Source organism: Oncorhynchus clarkii, chromosome 31 (genome assembly GCF_045791955.1).
Source record: "Oncorhynchus clarkii lewisi isolate Uvic-CL-2024 chromosome 31, UVic_Ocla_1.0, whole genome shotgun sequence".
Classification (NCBI taxonomy): domain Eukaryota; kingdom Metazoa; phylum Chordata; class Actinopteri; order Salmoniformes; family Salmonidae; genus Oncorhynchus; species Oncorhynchus clarkii.
Window position 1 is genome coordinate 28,084,522 of NC_092177.1, and position 15,230 is coordinate 28,099,751.

The 15,230-nt window shown below is 39.2% G+C and overlaps 1 protein-coding gene across 1 annotated transcript in view; it reads left to right on the top strand.

The window, feature by feature from the left end:
* The first annotated feature begins 629 nt into the window (after positions 1 to 629).
* LOC139390892 (multifunctional-autoprocessing repeats-in-toxin-like) overlaps positions 630 to 15,230 on the top strand; it is a 29,203-nt gene continuing 14,602 nt past the window's right edge. Inside the window, exons 1-5 of the mRNA XM_071138280.1 lie at positions 630 to 718; positions 12,350 to 12,433; positions 12,559 to 12,667; positions 12,755 to 12,802; positions 12,920 to 13,007. Coding sequence (XP_070994381.1) covers positions 12,358 to 12,433; positions 12,559 to 12,667; positions 12,755 to 12,802; positions 12,920 to 13,007 — 321 coding nt within the window. The 5' untranslated portion in view covers positions 630 to 718; positions 12,350 to 12,357. The remainder of the gene's footprint in view (positions 719 to 12,349; positions 12,434 to 12,558; positions 12,668 to 12,754; positions 12,803 to 12,919; positions 13,008 to 15,230) is intronic.

Below are 15,230 nucleotides of genomic sequence, written 5' to 3' on the forward strand. Positions count from 1 at the left end.
AAGAATGTCCACACCAAGGGATGATTTGAAAAGACATGGAAGAAGTGATGACTGATTGCTGGCAAATGTTTGGTCTACGCCAAACCCAGATTCGTCTGTCGGACTGCCAAATGGTGAAGCAGGATTCATCACTCCAGAGAACGCATTTTTACTGCACCAAAGTCCAATGGCAGCAAGCTTTAAACCACTCCAGCTGACGCGTGGCAATACATATGGTGATCTTAGGCTTGTGTGCCGCTGCTCAGCCATGGAAACCTATTTCCCGACTAACAGTTATTGTACTGACTTTGCTTCCAGAGGCAGTTTGGAACTCGGTAGTGAGTGTTGCAACCGAGGACAGATTACTTTTAGCGCTACGTGCTTCAGCACTCAGCTGTCCTGTTCTGTGAACGTTTGTGGCCTACCACTTTGCAACTGAATTGTTTCCACTTCACAATAACAGCACTTACAGTTGACTGGGGCATCTCTACCAAGACAGACGAACTGATTTGTTGGAAAGGTGCCACGTTGAAAGTCACTGAGCTCTTTAGTAAAGGCAATTGTACTGCCATTGTTTGTCTATGGAGATTGCATCACTGTGTGCTCTATTTTAGGTTCCCACTTTCACTTTTGTTTTGACTGAACAGTATATAGTAAGTGCATGGTTTGCGGGAGGCTCATTCAGAGAAACTGCTGTCAGACAAACTGAATGTATCTTCGAATCCAGGCCAGGATCAAGGTAAGTGACAATATTTTCATATTTTTTTACTTATTTTATTAACCTAGTGACACATGAAAATCTATACAAGGTGATGCGGATGTATGTGATGGTTTTGCAGCATATTTAATCTAATGGGCCGTTCCATATGAATTCAATCCCTTTCTGACCGCATCCCCTTTGATTTCAACATAACCTTCCCTACATGTTTTCCCATAGTAGAAGTGGTCAGAAAGATACCTTTTGGACCTGAATGCCAAAACACTCAAAGTTGACCCATTTTGCATACCCCACCCTAACATGAGACATGTCTTCATCACTGAAAAAGATAAACAGTTGAGTTTGATATCATTTGAAAGCTTTCAAACAGGGTTGTCAAACTATTTTGGAAATCTAGATAGTTTTTAATGTTGTTGTTTTTTGGACATCAATGATCTTAAAACGTGCAAATTCAGATTAGTGTATTTTTCAGAGATGTTGTAGCTTAGACCCTATTTTACATCATCTGAGGTGTTTTTGTTGGGCCCATCATTGGTTGAGACACAGCATGCTATTGAATACAGGTTGGGTGTCATTTCAATAATAGCAATAGAATGGACCTATCCCTTCAGACCATTGCAATTTAGCTGGTATACCACTGACATTTAAATTGAATTGCAATTTCAACTTCCAATTACCACCAGAAAGATGGCCGCCGGTACACCCACCGTTGAATATCAACTTCAATTGGAATCTCTATGCTATTACAGTGCCTAGAGAAAGTAAGCTGCTTAAAAAAAACAATAAATAGTAAATTGTTTTTCTACAGATATACACAACCTACTTTACATTTCCAAAGTGAAAGAAAAATTATAGAAAAATGTCAAAATTAATAAAAATGCAGTCTTGAATGCAACCTATGTGTTGTGATAATTACGTTGTTTGCTCTATAACCTGTTAGTTCATATGCCTTGTGACTGTGATATATAGTCCTAAAGGCCGAGTCAATAAGAAGACACAGTGGCAGAATAAATTCACCCACACCTTTGTTTCATCACAAAACTGGAGAGCAACCTCTGTCCATTGAAGTCCACAAAGCATATTACATGTAACAAACAGTTACAGTACATGACCTACAGCATGGTCAACCAAGTTAATGTTTCCAACATTTATTAACTACTGAACAACTATTGATTTACAACCACAGAGAGTCTCAAAGAAAACAGGAGCTGCTTCCACTATTCCAGCATCATTTCAACTTCAACATTTCAACATCAATCTAATCACCTATGCTTTGTCTAATGACAACTAAAATATACCAAAAACAATTTAGTTCAATCAATGTAAGCTAAATATGATTTGGCTGTCCATGGTTCTGATTTCTCTGTGTGTGTGTGTGTGTGTGTGTTTTTCTCGGGGGGTGGGTTCTGATTTCTGTGTGTGTGCTTTCATGCAAGCAGAAAAAACATGTTGACTCACCCTACTTGTGGAGAAACGCCAATGCCAACCTCCTCTCTTTCAAGTTGAAGAAATGGTCTATGACTGTCATACGGCTTTTAGTTTTGGTTGTCTTTTTTTGGGGGGTGCGCCAGGACTATTCACAGCTGAGCTCACCCAGTTTAGCTCAAAGCTGATTGGCTATTATTTTACACATTTTTTAACAAGGGAGGCCAAATGCTCGCTGGCTTCCCTTGCATTCAATGCTACAGGCAGCAACAATGTCATATTATTTTTGACCAGACAGCATCAGATAGATGGGCTACATGTACAGAGACAGAGGGGCGCGGTTTTGCTATCCTCGGATGCTTTCTTCGGTGAGATACATTCAGCCTCTTGCAAATTCAAAGAATATTCTGAAGCACAGATAGACAAAATATTATTTAGAATATACATATATTGTTACATTTTTTGGGGAAAGCCTGGCTTCTTTTGGCATCCATGAATACATGCAACTGCTGCTTCTTAGAAAGCCATCCTGGTATGTCTTTGGCATTAAAATGTGTGTAATTGTCCTGCTTAAAGAAGACTGAGGCAAGGTTTTCCTTAACTTTTTTATCTGGGCTTTGCTCCTTTCATCTTTCTTTTGATCCTGACAAACCCCCCAGTCCCTGCTGGTGACGAGCATACCCATACCTATACCCATACCCATTCCTGAGTTGTCCAAACTCAGTCTTGACGTAAATTTGCTTGAAAATCAGAGACAAGGTTTGAATATTGCTGTCCATCAATGACTCCAAACCAAATTGAATGGATAAATGTTGCCCTAAGAATCTTATTCAAAATTATTCACAGCTGTAATGGCTGCCAAGGGTGTTTCCACCAAGTATTAACTCTGGGGTATGAAGACATACGCAATCAAGACATATTTTATTTACTTGTTATAAAAATAAGGGGAAATTGAAAAGGGGAAATCAGATTTTCAACATTTTAATGCCATATATACTACCGTTCAGAAGTTTGGGGTCACTTGGAAATGTCCTTGTTTTTGAAAGAAAAGCACATTTTTTGTCCATTACAATAACTTCAAATTGATCAGAAATACAGTGTAGACATTGTTAATGTTGTAAATGACTATTGTAGCTGGAAAATGAAGATTTTTTTATGGAATACCTACATAGGCGTACAGAGGCCCATTATCAGCAACCATCACTCCTGTGTTCCAATGGCACATTGTGTTCGCTAATCCAAGTTTATCATTTTAAAAGGCTAATTGATCATTAGAAAACCCTTTTGCAATTATGTTAGCACAGCTGAAAACTGTTGTCCTGATTAAAGAAGCAATACAACTGGCCTTCTTCAGACTTGTTGAGTATCTGGAGCATCAGCATTTGTGGCTTCGATTACAGGCTCAAAATGGCCAGAAACAAAGGACTTTCTTCTGAAACTCATCAGTCTATTCTTGTTCTGAGAAATGAAGGCTATTCCATGCTAGAAAATGCCAAGAAATTGAAGATCTCGTACAACACGGTGTACTGGTCCCTTCACAGAACAGTGCAAACTGGCTCCAAACAGAATAGAAAGAGGAGTGGGAGGCCCTGGTGCACAACTGAGCAAGAGGACAAGTACATTAGAGTGTCTAGTTTGAGAAACAGATGCCTCACAAGTTCTCAACTGGCAGCTTCATTACACCAGTCTCAACGTCAACAGTGAAGAGGCGACTCCGGGATGCTGGCCTTCTAGGCAGAGTTTCTCTGTCATGTGTCTGTGTTCTTTTGCCCATCTTAATCTGTTATTTTTATTGGCCAGTCTGAGATATGGCTTTTTCTTTGCAACTCTGCCTAGAAGGCCAGCATCCCACATTCGCCCCTTCGCTGCTGACGTTGAGACTTTTCTACCTGAATATGACCCGGCACACCTCCAGGCTGTGTAAGGGCTATTTGACCAAGAAGGAGGGTGACGGAGTGCTGCATCAGATGACCTGGTCTCCACAATCCCCCGACCTCAAACAAATTGAGATGGTTTGGGATGAGTCGGACCACAGAGTGAAGGAAAATCAGCCAACATGTGCTAAGCATATGTGGGAACTCCTTCAAGACTGCTGAAAAAGCATTCCAGGTGAAGATGGTTGAGAGAATGCCAATGGTGTGCAAAGCTGTCATCAAGGGAAAGGGTGGCTATTTGAAGAATCTCAAATATAAAATGTATTTAGATTTGTTTGATACTTTTTTGCCTACAACATAATTCCATATGTGTTAATTCCTAGTTTTGATGCCTTCACTATTATTCTACAATGTAGAAAAAAGTACAAATAAACAAAAACCCTTGAACGAGTCAGTGTTCTAAAACTTTGGACTGGTAGTATATATACACACAGTACAAAGATTTTTAAAAGTGACAGGGATTGTACAATAAAGTCAGGGACTTATTTCCATTTTGGTCCATATTTTCTTTTGGCATAAATACATATACAATTGCATAGATATAGAAACATTACAGAGATACAGACAATAAAATGTTTTACTGTTCACTTTTTACATTCTTTTAAAAAGCGCCGGTATATAAAAATGTGTTCTTACCAGATAGACTAATTTAAAACAGTGGATATTAGAGTATCTGCTGTGGTATTATGCTGGTGGACATTTCTGACAAATAAAAAATAGTTGGATAGGTACCTGAGAATTTTGTGGATCAGACCACGTTGAATTAATACTACTCTTTTTTGACATAGATAACCAGCCTAGCTGCTTAAAATGCTCAACCTCCAGATGAGTATGAGGGAGGAGTTTAAGGACAATTCTAACAAGCTTGTTTTGGCAGGTTTGTCGTTTATTCTTTAGATGTTGAGTGCTGCTGGTGAACCATGATGTGCAGGCATAATCAAAGTGACACTGGACTAGCGCACTTGCCAGACTCTTTAGGTTGTCTATAGGTAGGTTTCCATCCGATTGGCAACAGATTATTTTTAGGTGAATATTTTAAAATCTGCATTAAAAAAGGTGCAATTTCCCATCAGCGTTCTGTTTCTATCTAACTGACTTGTTCAGGATAAAGTACATGCGTAAATATGTAGTGCACATAAAAATCATCTTTGAGGTTAAATTCCCATGTAACGAATAAATAATACAAGTTAAATGGGTTTCCATCACATTTTCAACTAGGCCTACTGATTGTTGTCACAAAAATGTTGCATAGGTACAGCCCATGTGCCCACTCTGCTACTGGAACGTGCACTTTAGCCAACAGCTTGCAGATACAGTACAGTGCGGGAATAGCCTACTTTATGATGAGATTATTATGCACAGAAGTGCGAGATTGTTTTTATTTGTCAAACGGCAGCCAAGAATCAATCATCACGTCACCAGAATAAGACCCTTGATATTTATTGAAAGGAGCATCAAGCTCATCACTGTGCGTTTTCACCACCCTGTGAAGTTAACTATAATTTATTTCATCTGTAGCCTAATAAACTGCATGCTTTCCTGAGTCGTAGTGGAAGGACCATTCCAAGTTTACTTCAATATGATGGCTGTTATATCAATATTTGTGCATAAAATAATTTCCACCGCCATTTCACGCATAATTCATTTTACAGACAAAAAGATCGCACCTTGTCTAGCGTATTTTGTAGTGTCGACAATTTGGTCTATGTTTTTTATCCGACATGTACTTTACTCGCATAAAAAGGTTGGATGGAAACCTGGTTAATGTCAAGCCATATCGAGGATGGTTATTACAAAAGCAGCAGCTACTCTTCCTGGGGTCCACACAAAACATGAAACATGACATGATACACAACATTAATAGACAAGAACAGCTCAAGGATAGAACTACATGAATAAAAATATAAATAAAAAAAGGCACACATAGCCTATAAAGCAATACATGCACACAAACTCTCTAGGTCAAATTGGGGAGAGGAGTTGTGCCATGTGGTGTTGCTTTATCTGTTTTTTGAAACCAGGTTTGCTGAAAATTTGAGCAATATGAGATGGAACGGAGTTCCATGCAGTAAGGGCTCAATATAATACTGTGTGCTTTCTTGAATTTGTTCTGGATTTGAGGACTGTGAAAAGACCCCTGGTGACATGTCTGGTGGGGTAAGTGTGTGTGTCAGAGCTGTGTGTAAGTTGACTTTGTAAACAATCTGGGATTTCAACGTATTAATGTTTCTTATAAAAAGAAGAAGTGATGCAGTAAGTCTCTCCTCAACTCTTAACCAATAAAGACTGGCATGCATAGTATTTATATCAGCCCTCTGATTACAATTAAGTTCAAGACGTGTCACTCTGTTCTGGGCCAGCTGCAGCTTTACTAGGTCTTTCCTTGCAGCACCCGACCACACGGCAGGACAATAATCAAGATAAGACAAAACTAGAGCCTGCAGGACTTGCCTTTTGGAACGTGGTGTCAAAAAAGCAGAGCATCTCTTTATTACGGACAGACCTCTCCCCATATTTACAACCATTGAATTTATGTGTTTTGACCATGACATTTTACAATCTAAGGTAATGTCAAGTAATTTAGTCACACCATTCATTACCAGATTCAGCTGAAGTTTAGAACTAAGAGAATGATTTGTACCAAATACAATGCTCTTAGTTTTAGAGATGTTCAAGACCAGTTTATTACTGGCCACCCATTCCAAAACAGACTGCAATGCTTTGTTAAGGGTTCCAGTGACTTCATAAGCTGTGTTTGCTGATGCGTATATGGTCGAATCATCAGCATACATGGACACCCATGTTTTGTTTAATGCCCGTGGCAGGTCATTGGTAAAAATATAAAAGAGTGGAGGGCCAAGAGAGCTGCCCTGCAGTACACCCCACTTTGCATGTTTGACATTAGAGAAGTTTCTATTAAATAAAACCCTTTGAGTTCTGTTAGATACAGTTGAAGTCAGAAGTTTACATACACTTAGGTTGGAGCCATTAAAACTTGTTTTTGAACTACTCCACAAATTTCTTGTTAACAAACTATAGTTTTGGCAAGTCGGTTTGGATATCTACCTTGTGCATCACACAATTAATTTTTCTAACAATTGTTTACATACAGATTATTTCACTTATAATTCACTGTCACAATTCCAGTGGGTCAGAAGTTTACATACACTAAGTTGACTGTGCCTTCAAACAGCTAGGAAAATTCCAGAAAATGGTGTCATGGCTTTAGAAGCTTCTGATAGGCTAATTGACATCATTTGAGTCAATTGGAGGTGTACCTGTGGATGTATTTCAAGGCCTACATTCAAACTCAGTGTCTCTTTGCTTGACATCATGGGAAAATCAAAAGAAATCAGCCAAGACCGCAGAAAAAAATTGTAGATCTCCACAAGTCTGGTTCATCCTTGGGAGCAATTTCCAAACGCCTGAAGGTACCACGTTCGTCTGTACAAACAATCGCAATCGCAAGTGTAAACACTATGGGACCACGCAGCCGCCATACAGCTCAGGAAGGAGACACTTTCTGTCTCCTAGAGATGAATGTACTTTGGTGCAAAAAGTGCGAATCAATCCCAGAACAACAGCAAAGGACCCTGTGAAGATGCTGGAGGAAACAGGTACAAAAATATCTATATCCACCTTAAAACGAGTCCTATATCGACTTAACCTGAAAAGCCGCTCAGCAAGGAAAAAGCCACTGCTCCAAAACTGCCATATAAAAGCCAGACTACGGTTTGCAACTGCACATGGGGGCAAATATCGTACTTTTTGGAGATATGTCCTCTGGTCTGATGAAACAAAAATAGAACTGTTTGGCCATAATGAACATTGTTATGTTTGGAGGGAAAAGGGGGAGGCTTGAGAGCCGAAGAACACCAGGGACTGGTGCACTTCACAAAATAGATGGCATCACATGGAAGGAAAATTATGTGGCTATATTGAAGCATCATCTCAAGACATCAGTCAGGAAGTTAAAGCTTGGTCGCAAATGGGTCTTCCAAATGGACAATGACCCCAAACATACTTCCAAAGTTGTGACAAAATGGCTTAAGGACAACAAAGTCAAGGTATTGGAGTGGCCATCACAAAGCCCTGACCTCAATCCTATAGAACATTTGTGGGAGCAAGGAGGCCTACAAACCTGACTCAGTTACACCAGCTCTGTCAGGACGATTGGGCCAAAATTCACACGACGTGGGAAGCTTGCTACCCGAAACGTTTGACCCAAGTTAAACAATTTAAAGGCAATGCTTCCAAATGCTAATTGAGTGTATGTAAACTTCTGACCCACTGGGAATGTGATGAAAGAAATAAAAGCTTAAATAAATCTATTATTCTGACATTTCACAATCTTAAAATAAGGTGGTGATCCTAACTGACCTAGGACAGGGAATTTTTACTAGGATTAAATGTCAGGAATTGTGAAAAACTGAGTTTAAATGTATTTGGCTAAGGTGTATGTAAACTTCTGACTTCAACTGTAGATAGCTAGAGAGATAGAGGTAGATAGATATGGCAGAGGTTGAAAAGTCAATACACATACGTTTTTTTCAACAACAGGTTATGGCCAATAATATCAAAGGCAGCCATGAAAACTGACAGTACAGCTCCCACAATCTTCTTATTATCAATTTCTTTCAAACAATCATCAATCACTTGTGTCAGCGCAGTACATGTTGAGTGCCCTTCTCTATAAGCATGCTGAAAGTCTGTTGTTAATTTGTTTACAGAGAAATAGCATTGTATTTGGTCAAACACAATTTTTTCCAACAGTTTGCTAAGAGCTGGCAGCAAGCTTATAGTTCTGCTGTTAGAACCAGTATAGGCCGCTTTACCACTTTTGGGTAGTGGAATTACTTTAGCTTCTCTCAAAGCCTGGGGACAAAGACTTTCCTCTAGGCTCCGATTAAAGATATGACAGATAGGATTGCCTATAGAGTCAGCTACCATCCTCAGTAGCTTTCCATCTAAGTGGTCAGTGCCAGGAGGTTTGTCATTATTGATCGTTAACAACTCTCCCACACTAACGTTACAAAATTCAAACTTGCAATTATTTTCTTTCATTATTAGTTTTTTTTATGCATGAATACAATGGCTCACTGTTCGTTGTTTGCATTTCCTGCCTAAGTTTGCCCACTTTGCCAATTAAGTAATGATTAAAACAATTGGCAACATCAAATGGTTTTGTGATGAATAAGCCACTTGATTCGATGAAAGATGGAGTTGAATTTCTCTTCCTTTTTTATTTTTTCAATATTTTTTAATCCCTTTTTCTCCCCAATTTCGTTGTATCCAATTGGTAGTTACAGTCTTGTCCCATCGCTGCAACTCCCGTACGGACTCGGGAGAGACGAAGGTTGAGAGCTGTGTATCCTCAGAAACACGACCTAGCTAAGCTGCACTGTTTCTTGACACAATGCCTGCTTAACCCGGAAGCCAGCCGCACCAATGTGTCGGAGGAAACCCCGTACACCTGGCGACCGTGTCAGCGTGCATGAGCCCGGCCCACCACAGGAGTCGCTAGAGCGCGATGGGACATGGACATCCCGGCCAGCCAAACCCTCCCCTAACCTGGACGACACTGGGCCAATTGTGCCCCGCCCCATGGGTCTCCCGGTCGCGGCTGGCTGAGACAGACGCTGGACTCGAACCAGGATCTCTAGTGGCACAGTTAGCACATAATACAGTTACTGTCACGTTCTGACCTTTATTTCCTTTGTTTTGTCTTTATTTAGTATGGTCAGGGCGTGAGTTGGGGTGGGCAGTCTGTTGGTTTTTCTATGTTTGGTTTCTGTTTCGGCCTAGTATGGTTCTCAATCAGAGGCAGGTGTCGTTAGTTGTCTCTGATTGAGAATCATACTTAGGTAGCCTGGGTTTCACTTTTGGTTTGTGAGTGTTTGTTTCCGTGTCTGTGTTTTTCGCCACACGGTACTGTTTCGGTTTGGTTATTTCACGTATTTGTTTATTGTTTTTTGTATTTCATTGTTCAGTGCGTTTCTTATTAAAATCGTCATGAACACTTACCACGCCGCATCTTGGTCCGATCCTTACTCCTCTTCAGGCGAAAAGGAGGAAATCTGCCGTTACAGTTTCTTATTTTCTGTTGTTGAGTTTAGTCAGCCAGACTTATTAGCCACTCATTTAGCCTCATCTCTTTCAACCATACAGTTTTTCAATTCCTCAATAATCCATGGAGCCTTAACTGTTCTAACAGTCAGTTTCTTAACAGGTGCATGTTTATCAATAATTGGAAGAAGTAATTTCATAAATTCATCAAGTGCAGCATCTGGATGCTCCTTATTAATCACATCAGACCCACACTTTTTTTTTAACATCATCCACATAAGTCACAGCAAAATATTTTGTATGATCACTTATACACTATTTTAGGCCCAGCTTTTGGAACTTTGGCTTTCCTGGACATAGCCACAATATTGTGATCACTGCATCCAATAGGATACAGCTTTAGAACAAAGTTCTACAGTATTTGTAAAAATGTGATCCGATACATGTGGACGATCTTGTTCCTATAGTGTTTGTAAACATCCTGGTAGGTTGATTAATAACCTGGTTACAGTGAGAAGCTTTCTCTTGAACGGGCAGCTTGATGAAACCCAGTCAATATTAAGGTCCCCAAGAAAGTGCACCTCTCTGTTTGCATACCTACGTAAGTCGTTTTTTTGGGTATCTGCACTTTACTATTTATAATTTTTACAACTTTTAATCTTACTTCACTACAGTCCTAATGAAAATAATGTACTTTTTACTCCATACATTTTTGACACCCAAAGGTACTTGTTACATTTTGAATGCTTAGCAGGAAAGGAAAATTGTCAAATTCACGCATTTATCAAGAGAACATCCCTGGTCATCCCTACTGCTTCTGATCTGGCGGACTCACTAAACACACATGTTTCATTTGAAAATGATGTCTGGGTGTTGGAATGTGCCCCTGGCTATCCATATATTTTAAAAACAAGAAACTGGTGCCTTCTGGTTTGCTTAATATAAGGAATTTTAAATGATTTATACTTTTACTTTTGATACAAAGTATATTTTAGCAATTACATATACTTTTGATACTAAAGTATATTTAAAACAAAATACTTTGACTTTTACTCAAGTAGTATTTTACTGGGTGACTTTTACTTTTACTTGAGTCATTTTCTATTAAGGTGTCTTTACTTTTACTCAAGTATGACAATTGGGTACTTTTTCCACAACTATGCATAAATGGTAGATGTATATCACCTAGTCAAAACTGAAAAAATAGCTCAACTTTGAACACCACTATAACCTGAATGTTTTGGCATTCAGGTGCAACAAGTATATTTCTGGCCACTTCGACTATGGGCAAACATGTATGGAAGGTTTCATTCAAAACAAAGAGGTGAAGTAAGAAAGGGATTTAAGCAATATGGTACGACCATATTCCTAAATAACAATTTAGTGACCATATGAGATAAAATTATAATAATAATGACTGGTTTACTTGACTGATCGGTTACTGAAAATGTAACTGTATATGGTATTTTCTTATACATAGGCTGTTGTTGATTGGCATAGGCAGTTTTCCATTTTCTTTCATAGCTTTTTTTTGTTGTAAAAGCTGAACAAATATAACATTGATATTATGGATAGTATTACTCAATTGTTTTCTTTTCATATTCAAAAATAAGGGTTCTCTTTTGTTTTCGTAACTGGTCGCCAAACGACCTATGGGAACTTCTGATGACTGTAAACATCTTTGATATTAAGCATCTCAATCAGGTCGCAAGAAGGGGAAGGAGTTCCCATAGGTCGTTCGGCAACTCGTCACTCTACTCAGAGAAACAAGGTTACATCCGTAACCCAAACGTTTTGTTGAACTTTATCATTTGACTGCAACCATAGCTGAAGACAAAGACAGAAAGGTGGTGTATGTGATGGGACTGGACTTGTGTTTCAATGTTATTCACACTTCAGAGCCAATGTGTTATTTCCTGTTTTGGGGGATTTCCCTCATAAACCAAAAGTGAAACCAACGTTCTAAGGGATGTCTGTGGGCTCCAGTGAAAATGATTTCTTTCAGATTAACAAATTGTGATCCCACTGCCTTCACTCTTGAAGAAAAAAAGTGCTATCTAGAACCTAAAAGGGTTCTTGGCTGTCCCCATAGGAAAACACTTTTAAGAGCCCTTTTGGTTCCTGGTAGAACCTAAAAGGGTTCTCCTATGGGGACAGTGGAAGAACCCTTTTTTGAACCCTTTTTACTAAGAGTGTATTCGACCTTCACTATCAAATGTTTTGGCAGGAGTTGTAATGGCGGGACAAGGATTTCAAGGTGCACTGAGGGTCATGCTCCTTGTGTGTCTCCTTGGACTAACAAAAGAGTTTGGTAAGAAGTGCTGTTTTCACAATACAAAGCAAGTTTAAAAGTGGGTTTAATTTAGTGTAGATGTTTTGTATTCCACATTTTAAAAACGGTGTAAAATATTAACAATAATTAACTTATTTCCGTAGAACTTGAGGACAAAGACTGGGACGAGTTGAGGTCTGATGTGGCTGCGCTGCACAGATTGAAAGGATTACCTGATCAAATGACACGTAGGACCACAGGAGCAGACACCAGGTGGGTTTAATTCAGCCTTGATATCTCTGTCAAACCTCTCTTAGCCATTGTTGATTGAGATGTTCAATATTGTTTATCTCTGTTTAGAGAGATAACAATGCACAGGACCAGGACAAAGAGATTCAGCAAATCCAGGTAACATATCCACTCAGAGAAGTGACAAAATGTATTATTGCCCAGTACAGACGATTGAAAGAGGAATCACATAACAGCAAATGATTTAGGTAGTACTCATCTATTGTATTTCCTCAGGGCATATGTGGAGAAAAAGCCCATGGCTTTATTTGATGGTCTTAGGGGATGCGACAATTTTACAACATGCGTCATTCAAATGGACCAGGTAAGAAAGTGTCTGTTAAACTGCATGTATGAACAGTTATTTATGAGCTATAATTGTAATTCTAGTTCAGACATGTACAGTTACAGTAGCATATCTTTATTCATATTTATTCCAGTCATTTAATTTAAATGTGCAAAATGGGATTGGTAGGTTATATCAATTTTTGGACTTTCAAATTAATAAATATAGGCTAGTCAATATAGCATTACCCCACCGCAAATCATAGCAGCACCAATATAGCAGCACCCCACCGGTAAATCAATAGATCTGATTAATGCAATTCCATCTTTGATGACTGTAACCATAGAAAAAATATGTAATAATATGTGCAGCAATGAACGGGGTTCACAGGGTGAAAGAAAGGACTCAAGATCAGAATTCTATCATGCAGGAACTAACTTCCTTTCGGTGCAATCATGAGTGTAAATACAAAATCTGGATATGTTACCGTGGAATCAGCGGCAGGTCTTGAGTCAGCAGTTTACAACACAAAATCTATATCTATAATCTATAAAAATATTTTTTATAACTAACCCAAGATAGACCAGAGCCTGTCGTTTCATAGTGGGCAGAACAAACAAGGACGTGGGCAGAGCCAAGCACAAGCTAGTGAGATCCTATTGGCTTGTTCTAGCATTTATTTGCACATTTCCGTTAGGGAACACCGACTCTGTGAAGTGCACGTGTGCGATAGCTCAATTCGCCCTTACCCAAAGTCTACAAAATGCAATTCGCCCTCACCCAAAGTCTACAAAAAACTCAATTTGCTACAGATTCTAATTTTGGTAACAGAAAACTGTATGGAGATCAAATGTTTAGTCGTTGAGAACATTTTCAGAATGTTGGCCAAAATCCATCTCGCTCCATCTTCTTCCACTGCTGGCCACTGGGCTTCCTCTCATCACCATATTTGGTAGTGAGTGGAAACAACAATAGGATGCTTCACATTACATCTGGTGAAATATCTGGCTCATTGTTCTATCTGTGACAATATTCTAGAAATGGCTAGTTATAGGAAAACATTTGATTTAATCCATTTTAGAACAAGGCTGTAATGTAACAAAAAGTGGAAATAGCCACGGGGTCTGAATACTTTACGAATGCACTGTATATACTGAACAAAAAATATAAATGCAACATGCAATAATATAATTTATCATAATAATAAAATAATATAATAATGAAGATTTTACTGAGTTCAAATCAAATGAAATTGTATTTGTCACATGTTCCGAATACAACAACCTTACTGTGAAATGCAAGCCCTTAACCCTTACAAGCCCTTAACCAACAATGCAGTTTTAAGAAAAACAAGAGTTAAGAAAATATTTACTAAATTAACAAAAGTTTAAAAAAAGTAACAATAAAATAACAATAACGAGGCTATATACAGGGGGTACCAGTACCGAGTCAATGTGTGGGGGTACAGGTTAGTCGAGGGAATTGAGGTAATATGTACATGTACATGTAGGTAGGGGTAAAGTGACTATCCATAGATAATAAAAAGTGAGTAGCAGTAGCGTATAAAAAATGGTGAATGCATATGTGTCCGGGTAGCCATTTGATTAGCTGTTCAGCTGTTGGCTTGGGGGTGGAAGCAGTTAAGGAGCCTTTTGGACATAGACTTGGCACTCCAGCACCGCATCGGTGGCAATTTTTAGGCCCTTCCTCTGATATTGCCTGGTATAGATGTCCTGGATGACAGGAATCTTGGCCCCAGTGATGTACTGGTTCGTACTCACTACCCTCCGTAGTGTCTTGCGGTCTGATGCCGGGCAGCTGCCATATCAGGCTGTGATGCAACCAGTCAGGATGCTCTTGATGGTGCAGCAGTAGAACTTTTGAGGAACTTTTGTTGGTTTGTCACGACTTCCTCCGAAGTCGGTCCCTCTCCTTGACGTTCGGCGGTCGACGTCACCGGTCTTCTAGCCATTGCCGATCCACCTTTAATTTTCCATTTGTTTTGTCTTGTCTTCCATCACACCTGGTTTCAATCCCATAAATTACATGTTGTGTATTTACCCTCTGTTCCCCACATGTCCTTGTCCAGTATTGTTGATTGTAAGAGTTTGTGCACGTTATGTCTGGCGTGCAAAGGGTTTTGTATTTATTTATTTGTGTTTGTTCTCAGTGATTTTATTATTAAACTGCACCATTGTAACATAGTCTTTGCTCTGCTGTGCTTGACTTCTCTGCCGCCAGTACGCACACATTACAGAATAC